Below are 25,648 nucleotides of genomic sequence, written 5' to 3' on the forward strand. Positions count from 1 at the left end.
CCGCCTTATCTCAGTTCACTGGTCACGATGGCAACACCCATCCGTAGCACGCGCTCCAGCAGGTGTATCTCACTGATCATCCCTAAAGCCAACACCTCATTTGGCCGCCTTTCGTTCCAGTTCTCTGCTGCCTGTGACTGGAACGAATTGCAAAAATCGCTGAATGAGCAGCTAATCGATCGCTGCAGCTGTACATAGTCTATCGGCAAATAGCCCAACCATTTTTACCTACCTCATCCCCATACTGTTTTTATTTATTTACTTTTCTGCTCTTTTGCACACCAATATCTCTACCTGTACATAACCATCTGATCATTTATCACTCCAGTGTTAATCTGCAAAATTGTAATTATTCGCCTACCTCATGCCTTTTGCACACAATGTATATAGACTCCCCTTTTTTTCTACTGTGTTATTGACTTGTTAATTGTTTACTCCATGTGTAACTCTGTGTTGTCTGCTCACACTGCTATGCTTTATCTTGGCCAGGTCACAGTTGCAAATGAGAACTTGTTCTCAACTAGCCTACCTGGTTAAATAAAGGTGAAATAAAAAGTAAATAAAAAACAGCTGTTGGCCACACCAGATCCTCACTGTTACCTTTGATTTTGACCCCCCTTTGTTCAGGGACACACTATTCCATTTCTGTTAGTCAACATGTGTGTGGAATTTGTTCAGTTTGTCTCATTTGTTGAATCTTATGTTCATACAAATATTTACACATGATTAGTTTGCTGAAAATATCGCAGTTGACATTGAGAGGACTTTTTCTTTCTTTTTTTTTTGCTGAGTTTATATGGCTATAGTAAATTTAAGCAAAGGCTGATATAAGCTTGGTATAGGCTATGCATGTATGATTAAATGCTTAATTTGTTTCCAATGGAAAAACCCTAATGACACAAATCCCTCCACCAGCCAACATTGTTACCTTTCTCATCTTCTGGCGGAGAAACTGCCTGCTGTCCAAGTCCAGCACCTTCTACCCGATGGCCATCTCTGTAGCTGACACTCTGGTCCTCATCTTCATCGTGGTGCTGGAGATCACTGTCAAATTTTACCACGAGGTACTTATTTCATCAGAAATGTCACTGTTCTTTTCATTTCTTGTTCTGTCAGTAAAAGTTTACATTGGATTTCTATAGTAACGCTGTAATTACTACAGTAACAGCAAACAGCATTGTATTAACCCAGTAGCCTATTTCAGGGCTTCCCAAACCGAGTTTGGGAAACCCTGGCCTGCTTTACTAATTGTTTTGTCATTTCTTTGTAATGGATTTTAGTGTTTGTTGTTATTACACTGATGGCATTAGGAACTGTTCCCTCCATTTTAAATGCACTTTAAATGAGGCTTGATTTGATTTGAGGAGCCGTGAGCCCTGGTGCCGCCTGAGAGACATATTCAGCTACGGGGCCTACAACACCTCAACCTGGCTGGTGGTGGTTTTCACCGCAGAGCGCTTCATTGCCATCCACACCTGGGCCATCAAGACCAAACTCTGCACCCCACGCAGTGCCTTAGCAGCCATCACTACCATCTTACTCCTCAGCCACCTCATGGCAATACCCTACTACTGGTTCAATGTCTCAGTTTATGACCACAACCAGACCAAATGGGCCTGTATATACAAACCTGAGGCCCCTCATGGTTATGTGCATGCCCTGGTGGGGGCCCAGACCTTAGTGGCCTACGTCCTACCTTTCCTCATCATCCTCACCCTCAACGGGCTGACTCTGCGACAGATCTCCCTTAGCAACAGGGTCCATGTGTTGACAGCTGCCAACCTAACCTCAGGGGCCTACAGGGTGACACCCCTGCTGCGCTCCAGAAAGAGGAAGTCTGTAGTGCTCCTGGTGACTGTGTCCATGAGCTTTGTGCTGCTATCCGTCACCCGCGCAATCACCCAGATCATCATACGCACCACCTTCTTCTACGGCCAGGATCGCAACGACTGCAACCTGCAGATCAATGTGGCGGCTGACATTGGTAGCATGCTGAGCCTCAGTAATGCAGCCATCAACACGTACCTGTATGCCTGCACTCAGGCCAAGTTCCGTCAGGTATTCATAACCTGTGTCAGACAGGTTTTGTCCCATTGCAAGACTAACAAAACCCTGCCCAGCAGTAGACCAGCTATTTACCATTTATAACACTTTAGCCCTGTCCAGGTCTGGATCAAGCTGAAGGTACTTGGGGTTAGTGAGACTGTTTAAACCCTAGTTTCTCAGAACAATGGAAAACGGATTAGTTCTCATAACACAAATTCATATATGGTTACCGTTTCTCCAGAAATCTATAGTTAACTAGGAACTCAGTTTAATATTCTCACCCAGGTAGTAGGTTAGAGCGTTGGGCCAGTAACAGAAAGGTTGCTATATCGAATCCCCGAGCTGACAAGGTAAAAAATCTGTTGTTCTGCCACTGAACAAGACAGTTAACCCACTGTTCCTAGGCTGTCATTGTAAATAAGAATTAGTTCTTCACTGACTTGCCTAGTTAAATAAAGGTCAAATTTGTGAACTTTACACCTTTTTTTGCTCTGTAAAAGTAGGATAACTTCACCCTGCAATGTTTGCCCCTGCAGTCAGAATTAATTTCCTTTAATAGGTTTCCAGTTAGAATGCAAACAAAAGGAGACGGATGTACAAGAAAGGGAGAGCTCTGTTCCTGGCTGTAACATTTTTCATTTCCTAAAACAGCTGCCTGGGATTAAGAAATGCTATCTTGATTGTTTTGTCAACAAATATTTTGGAGTGGTAGCATTGTCTGCTGTCTGCTTAAGCCTGCTTGAAAGAGTTGTTTTTATATTTAACAACGGCAGCTGTGTTCACACGGCCATACTGATCTGAGCCTTGCAGATGGAAAGCTACTACAGTGGGTCAATATTCGCCTTCAGTAGCCTTACAACTGGAACATACCCAATGAGTTTAACCTCCCCTGCTCAGACGTTGCATGCATCAACCAATGACTGCGTGCCACATCAACGACTGTGCTGTTGGGCAAAATCAATAGGTTGAGCCAGAAGCCGGCCTACATTAATCACGCCATTTTGAAGTCAGCACAAACTACTTATAGGATGGTAGGTTCAGGTCGTGTTCCCCTGCTCAGACATAGCTGACGCATGCCAGATCTTAAGCCGCCTGGATAGGTAATGTACGTATCAGCTAACCACATCATAGCAATCTGGTGCCCAATGGTCAAAATCTATTGTTACCTCAAAAATGGAGTCCCAATATCTCTGCCCCAGAATGTCAGATGCTCACAAGGTAAAGTGCTTATTATTCAGAAGTGATTTTCTAAGTAGTAAGACGGGATCTACAATATCAGAGGAAGGTATTTTTGTGTGCTAATTCCCAGGTTTGAGTAAAACGATGGAAATATGCTTTTCTGTGTATTGGGCACAAAATGGTTGAATCAAGGGCATTTGTCAACGCATTGTGATGTGGAAAGTACGTGGAAAATACATTGGCTTTGAAAAAAGCAGTCAATGTAAACTGTTGTTTAGAGGGTGAAATTTCAACCACAGTATTATGTCATAACTAATCACGTTTCCATCCAGTTTTTATGCGAGTAAAGTCATTTTGTTCAAGCTGTGATGGAAACAGATAATACTTTCTGAAGGCACTTATACCCCTCGACTTAATCCACATTTTGTTGTGTTTCAGCCTGAATTCAAACTCTATTACCCTGAAGAAAAATAAAACGCAACATGGAACAATTTCAAGGGTTTGCCGAGTTACGGTTCATAAGGAAATCAGTCATTGGAATAAATGAATTAGGGCCTAATCTATGGAGTTCACATGAATGGGAATATAGATATGCACTGTTGGTCACGATACCTTAACAATGTGGATCAGAAAATCAGTCAGTGTCTGGTAAGACTACCATTTGCCCATGCAGCGCAACACATCTCCTTTGCATAGAGTTGATCAGGCTGTTGATTGTGGCCTGTAGTGTTGTCCTCTTCAATGGCTGTGCAAAGCATCCCAAACTAGAGCATCCCAAACATGCTCAACGGGTGACATGTCTGGTGAGTATGCAGGCCATGGACAAACTGGGACATTTTCAGCTTCCAGGAATTGTGAACAGATCCGTGCGATATGGGTCCGTGCATTATCATGCTGAAACATGAGGTGATGGCGACGGATGAACGGCACGACAATGTGCCTCAGGAATTTGTCACGGTATCTCTATGCATTCAAATTGGCATCGATAAAATGCAATTGTGTTTGTTTTTGGGAGGGAACATTTGTGGTCTACAGTGCAAGTTCGAATTTTGGTTGTGCATCAGCAGTTTCCTCTGACAGTCACTAAATTAGCCAATGTCAGCTAACATTTTTAAGATAGTCTAGCCAGCTAAATGATCAATCTAAAGTTGTAGTTATCATGGTGGAATTACTGACCGGGGGACCCGCATTGATGGGGGGGGGGGGGTAGAATTTTGCATGTTTGCACACCACCCCATAATTGTTTGATCTAGCATGGATGACATGTATAAAATGGATGACATGCTCTGTTATTATGGGCTATTGTGTGTAGATTGTCTTATTATCAAAGAATTTCATCAATTTTAGAATAAGGCTGTAACGTAATAAAATGTGGAAAAAGTCAAGGGGTCTGAAAAATTTCCAAGTGTACTATATATCAATTGTTTGTCAAAGTTGTTCAAGCTCAGTATATTTTCTTGAGAATCATTGATGGAAGGCAGTAATCAAACCTTCTCTGATTTTCAAGCAGATTTATTTCAGGAGCATTCAGGAACCCTCAACACCACTTGGAAAGTCATACTGGTCTGTCTTCAGCATTAAAATGTTTAATTGTCCAGCTGAAAAATACAACTTCATCCCAGGGTTAGATATTTGCGAAGACTACGACACCTTTTCCTTGAACTTTTTACCTTCAGAGTAATTCGCCATTACTCTGACACTTAAGGAACAATACAGCTTGCTCTATAAATACTTTGAAAAAACTGTGAGTTGTAGTGGACATTTCCTGTATTTACCAAATCATGAGAGCAAACCACACACAAATCAGAGTTTAATCCATCCATCAAATCCATCTTTAATTATATGAGCTCTCAGATCAATTCAGTGTCTATAAATGAATAAATGAATTCTCTTGAGAGTGCTTACACATTGCAACTGAGATCCTTTATAGCAAAGACACACATAGCCAGACAGCATTGGCTATAAATTATCATTCAGCTTTGTCTCTTAAACTATGTTCTTATCTCACTCTTGGCACCACTCAGGACCAAAAACTAGCATATATCAAATACACCCATCCTGGACAAGATCACAGACAGTGACTGGCACACAGACATTGTGGAGCCAAGAGATAATTGGTTCCCCCTCAATCATCCATTAACATGGTTAAAAAGATATGTTTACATATGAAGACAAGCTTGACCTCTCCCCTCTCTGCAGCCCAAGTAACTGAACCCTGACAGAGAACAGATAACTGCAAATGGACACCAGTATTATCCAAAAATAGACATTCTAATGACATATCTCACATAAGCATGCAATAAAAATAAAACATCTTATATATGTTACCCAACTATTCTGATTAATCCCCAACAGAGTCTAGACAAGTTGAGCCACACGGCTCTCTCTCTGACCACCACAGGGCTCATGGCACTAGCCTAGCTAGTTAGCATATTGCTATTCGGAGAGAAGCTTGGGGTTCCCTGGTCTCACGACAAACAAAATGTGTCTCTCGACCGTCGAGCTGTGAAGATAGGGGGATCAGTCTAGTCAACACGATACGGTGAATGTAGGGCTGGGCGATATGGCCCAAATATCATATTACAGTATCTCACTTTTGACATTTCTGAATAATAAAACGTTCTAAGTATGCTTTTTGGGACGTGCATGACCCTAGGATGGCAACTTAATTCTAAGTGGTTTTACTGTGGGCTTTATCCATTTGATTGCTGTATACTGTTCAACCAAACTTCAACCAAAAACAAGTAGGACAATCCTTCACTGTCAGTTGTCTTATTTCTAGAACATTGTATAAGAATCAAAATCATCTTTTGTAACTATGGTACTCGACCAATGGTTTTCCAATGGTTTTTCTGGCTGTGCATTTTCATCTTCAAATACAGTCCTTACTTTCCCCATTAGAGGTAGTAAGACGACTGAGAATTTTCTATTTGGCATGGTTTCCCTCCCGAAGTTGACTTGTGCTAGCAAGTACAACAGTTCTCATTTTTTAGCAGTTTCTTGCTGGCTATAAAAACAGATGTAAATAATTATGGAAACAAATCAAACATGAAAATCCAAACCAGTCTGTGAATGAATACAGGTATAGTTTTTTTTTGTATGGTTTACCGCTGTTAGCAATTTGTTATTCTTCAGTAACACAAACTCCGAAGCAAATCAGGGGGAGAAAAATAGGTTTATTTGAGAAGGACAAATCAAGATGTTGGGAGGTAGATCTGTCGTCAGCTTTCCTCCACCGAACAAAGGAACAGGATGACATTTATAACCATAATCAGAAGTCCTTGCAGTACAACTTGGCCAATGGCCAAATAACAAGTATCCTGCTCCCGACTCAATGCACAGAACGTAGCACACATAGCTCTGAGTTCAGGAGTGACATTCCACAGACTCTAAACAGCGGTTGAACTGAAGACCAACTATTTACATTGATAATTCCCTATTAGTACTATATTTAGTCTAGTAATCTAGTTAAGTCCTCTCATCCTCTCTGTTGTGTATTTATCTTCAAAATGTTCTTATTCCGCCCAGCCCTAGGTGAACGTGGTTTGAGCTAAATGCGAGAGGCGAGTTAGCAATTTTACACTTACGGGTGAAAAAGCTAGTTTGGGGTAGTTAGCCTTCCGGCGAGTTACCTGCGATAGCTAAGCCTTACGGCAAGAGCTAATCTTTGTAGTGTCATTTCTAGCTAGCTAGGTGAGAGACCAGAGCTAGCAACACTACCATTGCTGTGTAGTACTAGTACGGTTAGCTTGCCTTGTGATGAATGCTAGTCCTTTGTTAGTGTTGTTAGCTAGCCTTGCAACAGGCTAAAGCTAATCTTTGTAGTGTCATTTCTAGCTAGCTAGGTGAGAGACCAGAGCTAGCAACACTACCATTGCTGTGTAGTACTAGTACGGTTAGCTTGCCTTGTGATGAATGCTAGTCCTTTGTTAGTGTTGTTAGCTAGCCTTGCAGCTGGTTGGCTAAAGCCTTGCAGCACCGATGACTAAACAAATACCAATAGCTAGCTAAAACGGAGACTGACGAGTAGAAAATTAATTATACTAATTAATTCTACTCGAAGCAAAACCTTTCAAGTTGAAGTCCTGCGTTTGGCAGTGTTAACCTCACGGTTCTCCTGAGAAAGGTTCAGTAAGAAAAAAGGAAATCCAGTCGAGTTGAAGAGTGCTTTAGTGTACGCAGTCAACTTCCGCAAGGAAGACAGGCGAGAATGACCAGTTGGGCAGGCGAGTGACTCCCTTTATGGAGGAGAGGGCCTCACCTCATTCACCACTCGACCGGTCTGTCTCCATCAGATTCTGTGTGATTGTTTACGTCGAGCTGGGGAGTTTGTCAGGATCAAAATAAATAACAGAGCAAAGCCCAGGTAAAAATGTAGAGGAAAACCATACTCAGTCTTCTGAAAACATAATCCTGGGAGAGATTTTCTGCAGGACAATTACACACATTTTTATGCCAAAGACACACCAGAATGTATTTCCAAGAGGTGTTGAGTGTTCCTGAACGGTCCAGTCTCAGTCCTGACTTTAAGCTGCTTAAACAAATCTGAGACAATGTTTGAATATTGCTCTCCAATGATTCCCAACCAAAGTTACTGAACTACGGCAATTGACAAAAACAATGGAAATAAAGGTAATTGCCTAAATAAAAGGCAACACTTCAAGTAAATGAGGGATAAAAAGTATATTGAAAGCAGGTGCTTCAACACAGGTGTGGTCCTGGAGTTAATAAGTACTCACTTAAAATCTCATCATGCTTAGGGCCTGAGAAAGCATTTTGTGGAAGTATGGCGTCACATCCCAACAAGAGTTCCAGAGGTGCATTGAAGCTGTTCTGGCAGTTCATGGTGGCCCAACACCCTACTAACATAATTTATGTTGGTATTTTCTTTATTTTGGCAATTACCTGTATGTTGCCCTAAGAGTTGTGCAAGGTTTGTGGAATCTTATTCAAAACGATTCACAGCTGTTCCATTTAAAAAAAAAAATTGGAACATTTTCCTTCACTTTGAGAATGTAACAGAGCGGTAAGAAAAATATAAAATATCCTTTTTAGATTTAATTTTAAGGCCGCAAAATGTGAACTGTGCAATGGGTGTGTAGACCGTCACTACGCACTGTAAATATGAAATATACTGTATAGAATTGGGCAAAACACATTTAAAACATGTTAGGTACTACTGTATTAAATGTGCTTATATTGTGACTCAAAGTTGAATACAATTCTTCAATATATTTATTTTTCAAATGGGCTATAATTGTTTTGCTTTAAACTACCACATTTGGAAGGACATTACCAATACATTAATAACAAATGTTTTTTTTTTTTAAAGGAAATCAAAGCTATTTAATCTGATAAGGTATAATAATAGGATATCTATTTAACCTGATAACTTTTCACCTCTGTAAAGCCTTTGATGGAAGTTCACCAGTGACTCAATAACAGAACTATGTGATGGTAGGTTTCGGGGGCAACGCTCCATCTCTTGACCAGTATTTTTCCATGATTCAAACTTTCCAACAGTGTAAATGACATGTTTACTGCTTAACTACTGATTTTGCAGTGTAATTAGTTACAAACCCAGTACTTCTAACAACCTACACTTTGTCAGAGAGGTTATTGCATTCGGTCTGTCACTATGGAATTGTGTGTGTGGACACTTACATGTAGCATCCCACACAGAGTCATTCAGTAGAACATGTAGTCAAAGCAGATGACATATACACATGTAGGGCAAAATCTCCACTGCATAATAGTTTTTTTTAATTAATAAAGATCCTAAAATAATATCAACCCATTCCTTACCAATTTGTTATATGTACAATAATAAGACCTATTCATTGAAACAGGTTTTAATGACAGATATATGCTATTTTAAGGCTACAGAGAGCACAATATTAGCCTGGATGCAAGTCAGAGACTTGCTTCACTTTCTCAGCCTGGTAATTCTGTCAAAGAAATTCTGGGCATTGTATTGTTAATGAGGGCTGTTTCTACGGTCATATTTTAATGATTTGGTCATTTTGTCCTGGGCATTGTATCGTTAATGAGGGCTGTTTCTACGGTCATATTTTAATGACTTGGTCATTATGTCATAAGCAACCATGGTCACAGAAGGCCCAATGTTAGGTATTGTTAACCCCACCCACAGACCCAGAGGATGATGCTTGGCCAGGTCATATTCTAACTGTAGTGTATTCTTACTGAACAGGCATCATGTAACCTGAATAACACCAATTTAGCCAAATCCTGGAGTAGACTTTATTTCATGAATGATAAACATTTTGTTGCTTTTTTGCACACCTATACATACTCGTTGATGAACGATTGAAGATGTACTATTTCTTCCTCCCAGGCTTCTGAACTTTGTTGTCTAGTCCCTGGATGTACTTGCAGGGAATTTGATACTTATCTGCAAAATAAAGTGTGAAAAAGCCTTAGAAATTATGCACATAAACACCTGTTAAATCAAGAGCCGGAATCAAGACAGTACAAGACAGAGGTTTCCATATTTGCCAACCTAGTAGAAGTTTGCAGACTTGTTGGACCTGGTTTCCCTGTATTTGGACTAGGACTCGGTCCTTGGAGCCGGGAACCGGGTTCAGGGCTGAGCTGGCCTGGACTCTGTGCTGCAGGGCGACTGACACAGCCATGGGGTCCAGACCATACACCTCCAGGTTCTTTATCATTGTCACCTAAATAGAAGGGAGAAAGGGAGGGAGGGAAGGAAGGATATTATAATTTTTTTAAATCACAAAGATTGAGGAGTGTTGCTTTAAAACATGCGTTTCGTAAACATGTCGTCATGGGTGTACCTTCTTGTTGGAGCCCCTGGAGGCCACAGAGATGTCTATGGGCTCAATGTGGCCCTTCTTTACTATGGGTGGCTGGCCAGGGAACACCAGCTGGTGGCAGTGCTGCATTTTGTATAGCGTCCTGTGGACACAAGATGGTGGTGTTAAGTCATAATCCAAGGCCAGTGATGCAGCATGACTTCAGGCCAATGTTTCACTACCCATAGCTGTTTACCTGCTGAAGAGGTCATCCCACTTGAGTGCCTCCACCTCCTGGTACTCTGACTTCTCCAGTAGGCAGTCACATAGGATCGGGTTAATGATGACATAACTGATGGAGAGTTCACACAGACTGTTAATATAGGATTGTTGATAGCTACCACCTTGAACAGATACTCTCTCGGGGCACATTTGCGCTGGCAGTGCATCTCCCAAACACCTGGATATTGACGTCTCAAAACATAAAATCATGTCTCAAATAATGAATGAAAGTGTGAGCTTTGAAACCACACAATCATCTCACTTTTTATTATTCTCATCCACCAGCTCGTTCCTCTTCACATAATCTGTGATGATTGCTCTCACTTCCGCTGGTTGGAGTACTGTTCCTTTCCTTTGAGCACACACACACACACACACACACGTCAGTATAACACAAAATTAAAACAGAAAAAAAAAAAGACTACAAACACACGAACGCTTGCAAGCATGTACCCAGACTCACCTCTTCTTGGCATCTTGAAACAGAGGCTCCAGACGAGAGGACACACTGTAGAGGGTAGTGATCTCAGGGGGATGGTAGGGCTTCTCCCCCTCTGCTCTTCCCACCTCCACTGAGGCCTCCTCTATCCCAGGATCCTTCGGGGTGCGGAAGGAGCGCAGTCTAGATGTAGCAGAAAAGACAGTAGTAAAACACTTCACTATTGCTAATCTCAAGTCCCTTCATAAATGTCGTAGGTGGAAGAGGCTATACTCACTCTGGGTTCTTCCAGTCAACCTCTACAATGCTCTCCACCCCTTTACTCAGCTCCTTCACCCTCACCAGGCTGTGCTGCTGCTGCATGCACTGAAGGAACTTGGATAACTGGGGACAAAACATTAGATTTAGGATTTAAAAGGATAATTCATTGATCATTGATGGATAGTCAAATTAAAAATGTCTGGGTTTTGCCATCCGTTCTCCAAAATTCAAGTTTATTAGAAACATCATAGCATTGTGAAATGTCGAGGACTACTTATTCTAAGACGGAGGTTACCTTTTTATAGCTTGATTTCTTGATGTCAAGTTGCTTTCCACTTGGACTGTAAAAACAACAATTCATATGAGTGTTCAATTCAAAGCTACTTCTTTTAAGCAGAATCCTAACTTGAGACAGGCCAGATGCACAGAACTCTTGTATTTATGCACGGATGTCAGTGGGAAACTCAATGTTCCCGAGTCGTGTTTACCAGCAGGAGAACATGTGGATGCGCAGGAAGCTACTGGTCAGCAGGGGGAGCTCTGACTTCTTCACTTTGCTCTTGAGCGCCTGGAGGAAACACTGCAGTAGCAGGGCATCCATCTGCTCTGTAAGGACAGGACTATGTTTGTGAGATATCATGGAACTGTCTCTTTTTTTGGTTTGTCAATTCATGACTCATATGCAATAAGATGCCTGCTTTCAATGAAAGACACTTAATATCAAATATGTTTGCCATCAATCTCTTTGTTTTAAGGATTTTGATTTATTAAGGACAACGTAATTAGGTTGGAATTACATATTGACAGAACTCTTCTCAATTCCCTTAGACCCAAACACATGGACACATATAATAAACTGCCAAACTCTACTCTCCCTGGATCTCCAGTTGAGCAGTAATAGCTACCTTGTGGGCTTCTCAGGTCCTCTGGGTCTTCTCCTTCCTCTTTCCCGTGCTCTCCCTCCTCCCTGTCAGCCAGGCTGAGCTCCTGGATACCAGGGCAGGGGGCATCTGGGACACGGTTGGGACAGGGTTCCTCTTCACCCCCCTCTGTTGCCTCATCATCATCCTCCTCTTCTTCTTCTTCATAGGTTGCCTCGACACCCTCAGTGTCCACATCAGGAATGGAGGGAGGACCAGACTTGTCTCCAAATGCCCTAAAAATAAAATTGTGTAACACTAACCAGGTTTCCATCCACAGTTTTTATGCGTGTAAAGTCATACCGTATAAAAATCACGACAACTGTGATGGAAACAGGAAGTTGCGTTACAATTTTATAAATGTCGACAGATAATCTGTTCATTCGACATGTAGGGATCTTTTTGTGTCTGTAAAATTAATTATGCAATAAATGGTGGTGGAAATAATAACTTTATGCACAAATATTGATATACAGTGAGGGAAAAAAGTATTTGATCTCCTGCTGATTTTGTACGTTTGCCCACTGACAAAGAAATGATCAGTCTATAATTTTAAAATGGTAGGTTTATTTGAACAGTGAGAGACAGAAGAACAAAAAAAATCCTGAAAAACGCTGGTCAAAAGTGTTATAAATTGATTTGCATTTTAATGTGGGAAATAAGTATTTGACCCCTCTGCAAAACATAACTTAGTACTTGGTGGCAAAACCCTTGTTGACAATCAGAGGTCAGACGTTTCTTGTAGTTTGCACACATCTCAGGAGGGATTTTGTCCCACTCCTCTTTGCAGATCTTCTCCAAGTCATTAAGGTTTCGAGGCTGATGTTTGGCAACTCGAACCTTCAGCTCCCTCCACAGATTTTCTATGGGATTAAGGTCTGGAGACTGGCTAGGCCACTCCAGAACCTTAATGTGCTTCTTCTTGAGCCACTCCTTTGTTGCCTTGGCCGTGTGTTTTGGGTCATTGTCATGCCGGAATACCCATCCACAACCCATTTTCAATGCCCTGGCTGAGGGATGGAGGTTCTCACCCAAGATTTGACGGTACATGGTCCCATCCATCATCCCTTTGATGCGGTGAAGTTGTCCTGTCCCCTTAGCAGAAAGACACCCCCAATGCATAATGTTTCCACCTCCATGTTTGACGGTTGGGATGGTGTTCTTAGGGTCATAGGCAGCATTCCTCCTCCTCCTCCAAACACGGCGAGTTGAGTTGATGCCAAAGAGCTCCATTTTGGTCTCATCTGACCACAACACTTTCCCCCAGTTGTCCTCTGAATCATTCAGATGTTCATTGGCAAACTTCAGACGGGCATGTATATGTGCTTTTTGAGCAGGGGGACCTTGCGGGAGCTGCAGGATTTCAGTCCTTCATGGCGTAGTGTGTTACCAATTGTTTTCTTGGGGACTATGGTCCCAGCTGCCTTGAGATCATTGACAAGATCCTCCTGTGTAGTTCTGGGCTGATTCCTCACCATTCTCATGATCATTACAACTCCACGAGGTGAGATCTTGCATGGAGTCCCAGGCCGAAGGGTTACCTTCTCACCAAGCTGCTTCGCGATGGTCTTGTAGCCCATTCCAGCCTTGTGTAGGTCTACAATCTTGTCCCTGACATCCTTGGAGAGCTCTTTGGTCTTGGCCATGGTGGAGAGTTTGGAATCTGATTGATTGATTGCTTCTGTGGACAGGTGTCTTTTATACAGGTAAAAAACTGAGATTAGGAGCACTCCCTTTAAGAGTCAGACTGTCCCAAACTGGGTAAAAAAACTAGTTATTGACAAACAAATGCGTCAGGGTTATAGTAATTGACAGTCTGACCATGCCTCAGTGTGTGTGTTGAGGTTGACCAGGCACTCACCACAGGCTGTCCATGTAGGTGTGGAGGACTGACACCCCTCTGCCCTTCATGCCCAAGCTCCTCATCTCAGCACTGGACATGGTGGCAGTGCCCACTGCCATGGGAGCCCTGGAAACAACCAGGACATTGTGAGAATGACAGGCTTCATATTCTATGTGTTCATTATAGACAGCGGTAACAGCCACAAACGGCTTCAGTCAATCAACTTCCTTCTGATGTATGGCTTAGCCCTACCTGTTGCTAACAACTTTAACAGCACAGCAGTCCCCCTTCTTCACCTCTGGGATCCCACTTAGAGGCACCACCACTCCAGGCAGCATGAGATCTGTGGAGGAGCAGGGAGGAGAGAGTTTCACAATACATTTTTTTTTATTTTACCTTTATTTAACCAGGTAGGCAAGTTGAGAACAAGTTCTCATTTACAATTGCGACCTGGCCAAGATAAAGCAAAGCAGTTCGACAGATAAAACGACACAGAGTTACACATGGAGTAAAAACAAACATACAGTCAATAATGCAGTATAAACAAGTCTATATACAATGTGAGCAAATGAGGTGAGAAGGGAGGTAAAGGCAAAAAAGGCCATGATGGCAAAGTAAATACAATATAGCAAGTAAAATACTGGAATGGTAGTTTTGCAATGGAAGAATGTGCAAAGTAGAAATAAAAAATAATGGGGTGCAAAGGAGCAAAATAAATAAATAAATTAAAATTAAATACAGTTGGGAAAGAGGTAGTTGTTTGGGCTAAATTATAGGTGGGCTATGTACAGGTGCAGTAATCTGTGAGCTGCTCTGACAGTTGGTGCTTAAAGCTAGTGAGGGAGATAAGTGTTTCCAGTTTCAGAGATTTTTGTAGTTCGTTCCAGTCATTGGCAGCAGAGAACTGGAAGGAGAGGCGGCCAAAGAAAGAATTGGTTTTGGGGGTGACTAGAGAGATATACCTGCTGGAGCGTGTGCTACAGGTGGGAGATGCTATGGTGACCAGCGAGCTGAGATAAGGGGGGACTTTACCTAGCAGGGTCTTGTAGATGACATGGAGCCAGTGGGTTTGGCGACGAGTATGAAGCGAGGGCCAGCCAACGAGAGCGTACAGGTCGCAATGGTGGGTAGTATATGGGGCTTTGGTGATAAAACGGATTGCACTGTGATAGACTGCATCCAATTTGTTGAGTAGGGTATTGGAGGCTATTTTGTAAATGACATCGCCAAAGTCGAGGATTGGTAGGATGGTCAGTTTTACAAGGGTATGTTTGGCAGCATGAGTGAAGGATGCTTTGTTGCGAAATAGGAAGCCAATTCTAGATTTAACTTTGGATTGGAGATGTTTGATATGGGTCTGGAAGGAGAGTTTACAGTCTAACCAGACACCTAAGTATTTGTAGTTGTCCACGTATTCTAAGTCAGAGCCGTCCAGAGTAGTGATGTTGGACAGGCGGGTAGGTGCAGGTAGCGATCGGTTGAAGATGTTATGTTAATGACATGTTAATGACTGATACATTGATTAATATTAGTCCAGGTTTTACATAATACAAATAACCGTACCTGCCCCTCCAGCCAGTTTCTGTAGCACTGGAGGCCATGTTGTGAATGTTGGCAAGACATGGGGATAACGCCAAAGCGTATACACTGAAAAACAACAAGACATACTGTACCGTCAAGATTTCACTTTTTTTTCCTGAATTATATGGTCAGTGCATCTGCCACTTGACTGTAACCCTACCTGTGGGATAGAGACATTTCTCCAGCTCAAACAACACTGGGGTCTTATGAAGCACGTAGAGGGTCACTGCATCTCCCTTGTGGGCATAAATCTTCACGACATTCAGCTCCTCTTTGTTTGGGACCAACTCGGACAGGTCCTCCACAGACAGAGAGGGAAAGGCTGTGGCTATGTCCGCTTTCAACTTCCTCCTAAGGTGGGTAGAGAGATGATATGAAATGTTATCTGAAATTGTTATGCTTTCATTTCCACAAGCCTATAATGACTGAATCACAACCACCACCTGCATCTTAGTTCTGTGAGTAGGAAATGGAACAGGTCAGATATCCAAAACCTAGATTTATCTAATCTCCAGTAGTCCAAAGGCCGGCAGATGGCCATATTTATTCGCCTCATCGCCATCTGCCGGCACAGTAAGTCGTAATTTGATTTAACTTCTGGCTTCCCACCGACAGTTTTTGTGCAACCCAATACAAGAGCGAGCAACGCTGCAGTGTAATATGCCAGCGTTGCTAATAATAGCAGCTAGCTACCCATCTACACTAATCATAGACGCTAACTATCTTTAGCATCTATTGATGAAGGGGGCTCAATACGCATTTCATGGGGGACTTTTGTTAAGAGCCCCGAGGCGTTCTCTAAATGTGAACAGGCATCCCTTCCAGTAGTGTTGTTTTGAAACACAAGGAACACAATATCAGTGAGAAATCATTTTCAAAAAACAAAATGTTTAATTACTACACACCTTCATAGGGTTACCACACAGCCATATTTCCATGTTATAGCACTTGTTCACGGAAAAGAGATGGAAGACAGGCATACCAGCGCTAATTAGATTTCTGCATCTCCAAACACCTGTGTGTAAACGGAAGACTGACGCCACAACCGTGTGGTCACTGAAAAATACTGTCGGCTGCAATTGTGTTAAAACCATTTAAAAAGTGTCCAGTAAGTGTATATTTTGATATTATATGAAAGTAGAGGTCTTTAGGTTTCAAGAACCGTACATACCGTAATTGAGAAGCAATTTGATTCCCATTAAGACAGTATTCGGTTGTTTTGGCTTCCAGAGCAAATTCACATCTAAACAGAACATTTAAGGTCCTTTGACTATACAGTGCATCCATGAAGTATCCAGACCCCTTGACTTTTTCCACATTTAATTAAATTACAGCCTTCCTCTAAAATGGATGAAACAAGTGTCCTCAATCTACACACAATGTCTAATGACATTAGACATTTCTGTAAATGTATAAAAATAAACTGAAAATATCACATTTAAATAAGTATTCAGACCTTTTACAAAGTACTTTGTTGAAGCACCTTTGGCAGTGATTACAGCCACAAGTCTTCTTGGGTATGACGCTACCAGCTTGGCATACCTGTATTTGGGGAGTCTCGCTCATACTTGTCTGCAGATCTGTCAAGTTGGATGGTGAGCATCGATGCACAGCTATTTTCAGTTCTCTCCAGAGATATTCGATCGGGTTCAAGCCCAGGCTCTGGCTGGGCCACTCAGGGATAGTCCGAGACTTGTCCGAAGCCACTCCTGCATTCGCCCCAGTCTGAGGTTCCGAGCACTCTGGATTAAGTTCTCATCAAGGATCTCTGTACTTTACTCCATTTATCTTTCCCTTGACCCTGACTAGTCTCCCAGTCCCTGCCCCTGAAAAACATGCCCACTGCATGATGCTGCCACCACCATGCTTCACTGTAGGGATGGTGCCAGGTTTCCTCCAGACGTGAAGTTAGGCATTGAGGCCAAAGAGTTCAATCATAGTTGTCGGACCAGAGAACTTTGTTTCTTATGGTCAGAGTCCTTTGGGTACCTTTTGGCAAACTCCAAGTGGGATGTTGTGTGCCTTTTACTGAAGAGTGGCTTCCATCTGGCCACTCTACCATAAAAGGCCTGATTGGTGGAGTGCTGCAGAGATGGGAGAACTTTCACGAAGGACAACCATCTCCACAGAGGAACTCTGGAGCTCTGTCAGTCACCATCGGGTTCTTGGTCACCTCCCTGACCCAAGACCCTTCTCCCCCGATTGTTCAGTTTAGCTCGGCAGCCAGCTCTAGGAAGAGTCTTGGTGGTTCCAAGCATCTTCCATTTAAGAATGGAGGTCACTGTGTTCTTGGGGAACTTCAATGAAGCAGAAATGTTTTGGTACTCTTCCCCAGATCTGTGCCTCGACACAATCCTGTCTCGGAGCTCTACAGACAATTCCTTTGACCTCATGTCGTGGTTTTTGCTCTGACATGCACAGTCAACTGTGGTACCATATATGGACATCCACAAGCCAGTGTGAAATCCTCTGCTTGGACAACGCAAGGCCTTTTGACTTCCCACCGAAGCACAAAAACAGCCGGTCTGACTTCCTGTAGTGCCCTGGTAGAGCACCATTCGGTAAACACCTTCCAGCGACCAGCATACATCATCCTGGGGCTCTGGCGCTCTTTAACGTCTCAATAATAGCAGGATCGCAACAGATCAGTAGAGGGTTGGGTACTTTAGAGGCCACACCCATAGCTGTAGTTGGTCTGGGATGCCATATTATGCTGTCCAACTGTGTGAGCAGGTCCACATACACAAACATACAGTAGGCCCTCTGGCCAAGGGGGCTCCTGGACTCTACCAGAGGGAACAGTGGGATGTTTGCTCTGAGGAGAACAGGTCCACATGTGTTGTTCTGAACCGCTGCCAAATCTTCTTCACTACTTGTGGGTGAAGTCTCCATTCTCCCAGGGGATGGTTTCTGTGGCGACAAGAAATCTGCCACCCTGCTCACCTTTTTCTTGTTAGGAGGTGGATCAGCTTTAATATTGCAGACAGATTGATGGACGCAACAATGTAATTGTCTGCATCCTTTCCAAACCCCATATATTTTTGGGGTAAATACGGTTGAAGTCAGAAGTTTACATACAGGTTGGAGTCAATATAACTTGTTTTTCAACCACTCCACAAATTTATTGTTAACAAACTATAGTTTTGTCAAGTCGGTTAGGACATCTACTTTGTGCCTGACAAGCAAGTTTTCCAAAAATTGTTTACTGACAGATTATTTCACTGCCCCCCGAATTCATATTCATTATATAAAATATGCCCTTTTAATTGTCTGGCTTGCCATTCCAAATAAATGTTTATATTTTTTGTTCATACTATTTAAAAAGGCAGGTCAACCATAAGCAAATAGTTAAATCAGGGTGAATTTCCACAAATTCTTAGATCTTATCTATTTTTGCTAACTTTCTATAAAAATGTATTGGAGTGAGATCCTTTCTTTCGGGATATGTATACCGAGTATGTCCACATCCCCGTCAGACTATTTTATTGATAAACTACACGGTAATGAAAATGTAGCATTTTTTTTGTGACCCAATACATTGGTACACTTAATCCAGAAAGGTTAGCTGTGGAGGGATTGTAATTGTGGTTTATAAAGAAAACATGATTCATCAGCATACAATGACACCTTTGTTTTTACGCTATGGATATCTAAACCCTTAATATTATTGTTGGATCTAATTTTAACTTCTAACATTTATGGCAATAATAAATAGATATGCCGGTAGTGGACAACCTTGTTTTCCTCCTTTTGACAGTTTAAACAACGTTCTGATATGTAGCCATTATTTGGAGCGAGACATGATGTCCCAGATGTGTTCAATTGGATTCAGGTTTGGGGAACGGGCAGGCCAATCCATAGCATCAATGCCTTCCTCTTGCAGGAACTGCTGACACACTCCAGCCACATGAGGTCTAGCATTGTCTTGCATTAGGAGGAACCCAGGGCCAACCGCACCAGCATATGGTCTCACAAGGGGTCTGAGGATCTCATCTCGGTACCGAATGTCAGTCAGGCTACCTCTGGCGAGCACATGGAGGGTTGTGCGGCCCCCCAAAGAAATGCCACCCCACACCATGACTGACCCACCGCCAAACCGGTCATGCTGGAGGATGTTGCAGGCAGCAGAACGTTCTCCACGGCGTCTCCAGACTGTCACGTGCTCAGTGTGAACCTGCTTTCATCTGTGAAGAGCACAGGGCGCCAGTGGCGAATTTGCCAATCTTGGTGTTCTCTGGCAAATGTCAAACGTCCTGCACGGTGTTGGGCTGTAAGCACAACCCCCACCTGTGGACGTCGGGCCCTCATACCACCCTCATGGAGGCCGTTTCTGACCGTTTGAGCTGACACATGCACATTTGTGGCCTGCTGGAGGTCATTTTGCAGGGCTCTGGCAGTGCTCCTCCTGCTCCTTGCACAAAGGCGGAGGTAGCGGTCCTGCTGCTGGGTTGTTGCCCTCCTACGGCCTCCTCCACGTCTCCTGATGTACTGGCCTGTCTCCTGGTAGCGCCTCCATGCTCTGGACACTACGCTGACAGACACAGCAAACCTTCTTGCCACAGCTCGCATTGATGTTCCATCCTGGATGAGCTGCACTACCTGAGCCACTTGTGTGGGTTGTAGACTCCGTCTCATGCTACCACTAGAGTGAAAGCACCGCCAGCATTCAAAAGTGACCAAAACATCAGCCAGGAAGCATAAGAACTGAGAAGTGGTCTGTGGTTATCACCTGCAGAACCACTCCTTTATTGGGGGTGTCTTGCTAATTGCCTATAATTTCCACCTGTTGTCTATTCCATTTGCACAACAGCATGTGACATTTATTGTCAGTGTTGCTTCCTAAGTGGACAATTTGATTTCACAAAAGTGTGATTGACTTGGAGTTGAGTGTTCCCTTTATTTTTTTGAGCAGTGTATATCACACACACACACAACTTGGATCCTGTTTCAGTAATAATGAAATCAGACCTTGTTGAGTGTCTGATAATCTACCGTTTATATAGGAGTGGTTTAAACATGCTAATAATGGTCCTCTGAGTATATCAGAAGTTTGGTATACTTCCACTGGTATGCATTCCAGCCCTGGAGTTCCCAGCCTTAAAAGGCTTTAATTGCATCAAGAAGTTCCTCCTCTGTAATTTGGCGTTCACATGAGTCTTTCTGTACAGATGTTAATTTTACATTATTAACAGAGGGAAAAAAATCCATACAATTAGCGTCGGTTGGTGGAGATGGAGACTGAAACAAAAACATTGAAGTAGTTTACTTCCCCTTTCAAAATATTGTTCGGTGAATCATGTGTGACTCCATCATTTGTAACAAGTTTCAATAAAAACATTTTGGTAGCATTTCTATGTTGAGGATTGCACAGTTCTTTAAAAAAAAGAAAAAAACTTTGGGCCTCAACACAAAGCCTTATGTTTGGGGCAAACCCAACAACAAATCATGGAAATGAGGCAGTTCCTCAGTGATGGTGGCTGCATCATGTTATGGGCTAAGCACAGGCAAAATCCTGGAGGAAAACCTCCTTCAGTCTGCTTTACACCAGAGACTAGGAGAGGAATTCACCTTTCAGCAGGACAATAACCTTCAACACAAGGCCAAATCTACACTGGAGTTGCTTACCAAGAAGACAGTGAATGTTCCTGAGTGGCCAAGTTATAGTTTTTACTTAAATCTGCTTGAAAATCTATGGCAAGACATGAAAATTGCTGTCTAGCCATGATCCGAAAAAATCTTGAGAGCTTGAAGAATTTTGAAAATAATAAAATGGGCAAATATCGCACAACCTAGGTGTGCAAAGCTCTTAGACTTACCCAAGAAGACACCTGTGAATTGAAGGCAAAGGTGTGTCTTCTACAAGTTGTCCTCTAACCGGTGATGTACATATTATGTGTGGTGTTGGAGGAGTGTTAGTTTTAAAACAGGATGTGCAACCTCATCTCCCCCCTCTCACGCTATTTAATTTAAAGTGATAATCAATTAATAATTGACGTGTTGAGTTCCTCTTTATGTTTTGGTGACCCCGTACTTTACAAAACATAGCGGTTGGTCTTCTGCGGGTTGTTTTCTAACCAGTGCTGTAAAAATACCTCCAGTTTCAATGTGTTTTTTTGATGTTGAATTTTTACCCCCTTTTCGTGGTATGTTGTTACTACAATAATATACAACTCCAGTACGTGCTCGGGAGAGACGAAGGTCGAAAGCCATGCGTCCTCTGAAACACAACCCAACCGCACTGCTTCAGCACAGCATGCACCAATGTGTCGGAGGAAACACCGTGCACCTGGCGACATGGTTAGCGTGCACTGCACCCAGCCCGCCACAGGAGTCGCTGGTGCGCGATGAGACAAGGTTATCCCTACCGGCCAAACCCTCCCTAACCCGGGCGACGCTAGGCCAATTGTGCGTCACCCCACGGACCTCCCGGTCACGGCCGGCTGCGACAGAGCCTGGGCGCGAACCCAGAGTCTCTGGTGGCACACTAGCACTGCAATGTAGTGCCCTAGACCACTGCGCCACCTGGGAGGCCCCAATGTGGTTTTTGAGTTGTGGTAGTTTCAACAGCACACACAAGTCTTTTTTTCATTCTTTTTTTATTGAACCTTTAACTACGCAAGTCAGTTAAGAACAAATTCTTCTTTACAATGACTGCCTACACCGGCCAAAACCAGACGACGCTGGTTTTGCACGCCACCCTATGGGACTCCCAATCACGGCCGCTTGTGATTCAGCCTGGAATCGAACCAGGGTGTCTGTAGTGACGCCACTAGCACTGAGATGCAGTGCCATAGATCACTGCGCCACTCAGGATGCTGGATTTAAAAAAAAATACCCCATAATGACAAACCGAAAGCAGGTTTAGAAATGTTGGCAAATTTAATTAAAACTTTTTTTTTTTTTACATAAGTATTCAGACCCTTTGCTATAAGACACAAAATTGAGTTCAGGTGCATCCTGTTTCCATTGAAAATCCTTGGGATGTTTTTACAACTTGATTGGAGTCCACCTGTGGTAAATTCAATTGATTGGACATGATTTGGAAAGGCACACACCGGTCTATATAAAAAGGTCCCACAGTTCACAGTGTATGTCAGAGCAAAAACCAAGCCCTGAGTTTCAAAGGAATTGTCTGTAGAGCTCCGAGACAGGATTGTGTCGCACCACAGATCTGGGGAAGGGTACCGAAAAAAATGTCTGGAGCATTGAAGGTCCCCAAGAACACATTGGCCTCCACATCATTCTTAAATGGAAGAAATGTGGAACGACCAACACTATTCCTAGAGCTGCCCACCTGGCCAAACTGAGCAATCGGGGGAGAAGGGCTTTGGTCAGAGAGGTGACCAAGAACCTGATGATCACTCTGACAGAGCTTCAGAGTTTCTCTGTGGAGATGGGAGAACCTTCCAGGAGGACAACCCTTTCTGCAGCACTCCACCAATCAGGCCTTTATGGTAGAGTGGCCAGACGGAAGCCACTCCTCAGTAAAAGGCACATGACAGTCCATTTGAGGTTTGCCAAAAGGCATCTAAAGGATTGTCAGACCATGAGAAACAAGATTCTCTGGTCTGATGAAACCAAGAATTAACTCTTTGGCCTGAATCCCAAGCATCACATCTGGAGGAAACCTGGCACCATTCCTACAGTTAAACATGGTGGTGGCAGCATCATGCTGTAGGGATGTTTTTCAGCGGCAGGGACTGGGAGACTAGTCAGTATCGAGGCAAAGATGAACAGAGCAAAGTAGAGAGAGATCCTTGATGAAAACCTATTTCAGAGTGCTCAGGACCTTAGACTGGGGCGAAGGTTCACCTTCCAACAAGACAACAACACTAAGCACACAACTAAAACAACGCAGGAGTGGCTTCTGGACAAGTCAATGTCCTTACGTGGCCCAGCCAGAGTACTGACTTGAACCTGATCCAACATCTCTGGAGAGACCTGAAAATAGCTGTGCAGCGACACCACCCCTCTCTCTTCCCCCTCCAACCTGACAGAGCTTGAGAGGATCTGCAGAGAATATGTGAGAAACTCTCCAAATACAGGTGTGCCAAGCTTGTAGCATCATAGCCAAGAAGAGTAAAGGCTGTAATCACTGCCAAAGGTGCTTCAACAAAGTACTGAGTAAAGGGTCTGAATGCTTATGTAAATGTGATATTTCATTGACATTTGCAAACATTTCTAAAAATGTATTAGTGCTTTGTCATTATGGTGTATTGTGTGTAGATTGATGAGGGAAAAAATGCAATTTAATCCATTTTAGAATAAGGCTGTAACATAAATGTGGAAAAAGTCAAGGGGTCTGAAAACTATAGAATGCACTTCAAGAGTGATTTTAATGGGGGTGGGGGGTAAACATTAATAGCCATTTATATTTCATTGTTATTTGTCTATATTGCATTTGTTTTAGGCATGACAGCAATGAAAAGTACTGATGTTTACGTATAGTTACAGGTGTCTTAAGCTTCGGTCACAGGAAAACACAATTTCTCACTTGGGTCCCAGGCTGAAAAAGTTTAACAACCCCTGGTCTAGATGGTTCCACATTTCTTCCATTTAAAAATGGAGGCCACTGTGTTCTTGTGGACCTTCAATGCTGCAGAATTGTTTTTGATACCCTTTCTCAGAGCTGTGCCTCAACACAATCCTGTCTCGGAGCTCTAAGGACAATTCCTTCGACCTAATGGCTTGGTTTTTGCTCTGACATGCACTGTCAACTGTGGGACCTTATATAGACAGGTGTGCCTTTCCAAGTCATGGCTAAGCAATGGAATTTGCCACAGGTGGACTCCAATCAAGTTGTAGAAACATCTCAAGAATTATCAATGTTAACAGGATGCACCTGAGCTCAATTTCAAGTCTCATCACAAAGGGTCTGAATACTTATGTAAATAAGGTATGTTAATTTTTAATACATTTGCTGAACTGTCTAAACTGGTTTTCACTGTCATTCTGGGGGTATTGTGTGTAGATTGAGGAAAATATGTAATTTAATCCATTTTGAAATAAGGCTGTAATGTAACAAAATGTGGAAAAAGTCAGGGGGTCTGAATCATCTCTGAATGCACTGTAAATACCAGTGAATTCTCGCCTCTGAGAATGGTATTATCAGGAAGTGAATAGAGGATGTTGTTCCAATTAACAACTGGAACGTATTAAAACCAAAACCCGTACAGTTTTGGTGCGTGTGCAGTTAATAAATACAAGTAATACGGTTACTATTTATCCCCATGTATGTGTAGATGGTACATTTTAAGTCTTTAATATCACGAACTGTTTCTGCATATTGGCTACTGATTTGGACACGTAACTGTGCCATTTATCTAAATGTTGTCTCAACTGGAAGCAGCAAAACCATTTAACTTCAGTTTTAGGAATCTAACTGTCAACATTAATTTCCAATGGTATTGTACTTAATCAGGTAGAAACCGCCGACCGAGTCCAAAAACCTGCTGTGATATTCTGAAATAAACCTAAAACGAGTTTGCCCTGCCAGCCTATAACTGGCAAATGGAACAAGGGACTCTCCTCACCTGTCGGATCCTTTGATCACTGTGTTGGACTTGACACGGAACGATTTCGAAAACATCGTAAATGGTACCGTCGTTAATTCAAGCTCTTACTCCTGAGATGTGTTAAAATATTTACTCAGTTTAAATCCGCATTTCGCAAGCTCATTCGTAAAAAAAAATACAGTACTAGAAATGGAAAGCAGCGTGTCCATTTTGGTGCATCCTAAAATACGTCCGACAAGACTCTGCCATTGCTGCTAGTTTGTTCCTAGGATATATCCTAAAATCGCAACCTTCTTCGATGGGGTTTATCGGTGGTTGGCATCCAATGCATTACCGCCACCAGCTGGACGGAGTTTTTAATAACAAACTAAAAAAACGGCATCATACAAAATTAAACACTAAAATTAACAAAACCCATTCCACTTCAATCAGTCCACTTAACAAATAAGTCACGGGGGGGGGTATATGGCCAATATACAACAGTTAACGTTTTTTCTTAAGTGCGACGCAACGCAGAGTGCCTGGATATAGGCATTGGCCATATACCACATACATGCTTTATCATACCTATGGTATACGGCTGTCAGCCAATCAGCATCCAGGGCTTGAACAACCCAGTTAATTATCCAAAATAAATCCCTACACAGCCTCAGGGTCCTGTGAAGGGGTAACATCCACCGACAGGATTTCTTGCACAGCCTCGGCTGTGAAATTTGTTGGTACCCTTCCTAGAAACCTGTTTTTGCTTTGTCATAGTGGGGTATTGTGTGTAGATTGATGAGGAAATCATTTAAATTAATCAATTTTAG

At 42.7% G+C, this 25,648-nt stretch overlaps 2 protein-coding genes across 2 annotated transcripts; one reads left to right on the forward strand and one right to left on the reverse strand.

Annotated features, from left to right (window-relative positions):
- Positions 1 to 893: 893 nt before the first annotated feature.
- LOC109906957 (probable G-protein coupled receptor 139) lies at positions 894 to 3,699 on the forward strand. The gene is made up of 3 exons (XM_020504771.1): positions 894 to 1,084; positions 1,365 to 2,058; positions 3,664 to 3,699. Exons 1-3 carry the CDS (start codon positions 894 to 896, stop codon positions 3,697 to 3,699), a joined length of 921 nt encoding a protein of 306 aa, XP_020360360.1.
- Positions 3,700 to 9,472: 5,773 nt separating this feature from the next.
- eif2d (eukaryotic translation initiation factor 2D) lies at positions 9,473 to 25,170 on the reverse strand. The gene is made up of 15 exons (XM_020505897.2): positions 24,858 to 25,170; positions 15,485 to 15,675; positions 15,307 to 15,390; positions 13,996 to 14,086; positions 13,762 to 13,869; positions 11,886 to 12,136; positions 11,469 to 11,586; positions 11,276 to 11,321; positions 10,997 to 11,103; positions 10,744 to 10,902; positions 10,543 to 10,632; positions 10,255 to 10,350; positions 10,041 to 10,161; positions 9,746 to 9,920; positions 9,473 to 9,637 (listed from the first exon to the last, which is right to left on the reverse strand). Exons 1-15 carry the CDS (start codon positions 24,911 to 24,913, stop codon positions 9,564 to 9,566), a joined length of 1,767 nt encoding a protein of 588 aa, XP_020361486.1. The 5' UTR covers positions 24,914 to 25,170; the 3' UTR covers positions 9,473 to 9,563.
- Positions 25,171 to 25,648: the final 478 nt, after the last annotated feature.

The sequence above is a fragment of the Oncorhynchus kisutch genome, linkage group LG17, assembly GCF_002021735.2.
Source record: "Oncorhynchus kisutch isolate 150728-3 linkage group LG17, Okis_V2, whole genome shotgun sequence".
Classification (NCBI taxonomy): domain Eukaryota; kingdom Metazoa; phylum Chordata; class Actinopteri; order Salmoniformes; family Salmonidae; genus Oncorhynchus; species Oncorhynchus kisutch.

What these genes read in the sequence shown, in the direction of transcription:
- eif2d (XM_020505897.2), bottom strand. Translation starts at nt 24,913, where the DNA reads ATGTTTTCGAAATCGTTCCGTGTCAAGTCCAACACAGTGATCAAAGGA. An exon ending in GGACCTGAGAAGCCCACAAG is followed by an intron (nt 11,587 to 11,885) that starts GTAGCTATTACT and finishes CTGTCCTTACAG; the next exon opens with AGCAGATGGATGCCCTGCTA. An exon ending in TGGGATGACCTCTTCAGCAG is followed by an intron (nt 10,162 to 10,254) that starts GTAAACAGCTAT and finishes TTGTGTCCACAG; the next exon opens with GACGCTATACAAAATGCAGC.
- LOC109906957 (XM_020504771.1), top strand. Translation starts at nt 894, where the DNA reads ATGACACAAATCCCTCCACCAGCCAACATTGTTACCTTTCTCATCTTC. An exon ending in GTACTTATTTCATCAGAAAT is followed by an intron (nt 1,085 to 1,364) that starts GTCACTGTTCTT and finishes ATTTGATTTGAG; the next exon opens with GAGCCGTGAGCCCTGGTGCC. An exon ending in CTCAGGCCAAGTTCCGTCAG is followed by an intron (nt 2,059 to 3,663) that starts GTATTCATAACC and finishes GTTGTGTTTCAG; the next exon opens with CCTGAATTCAAACTCTATTA.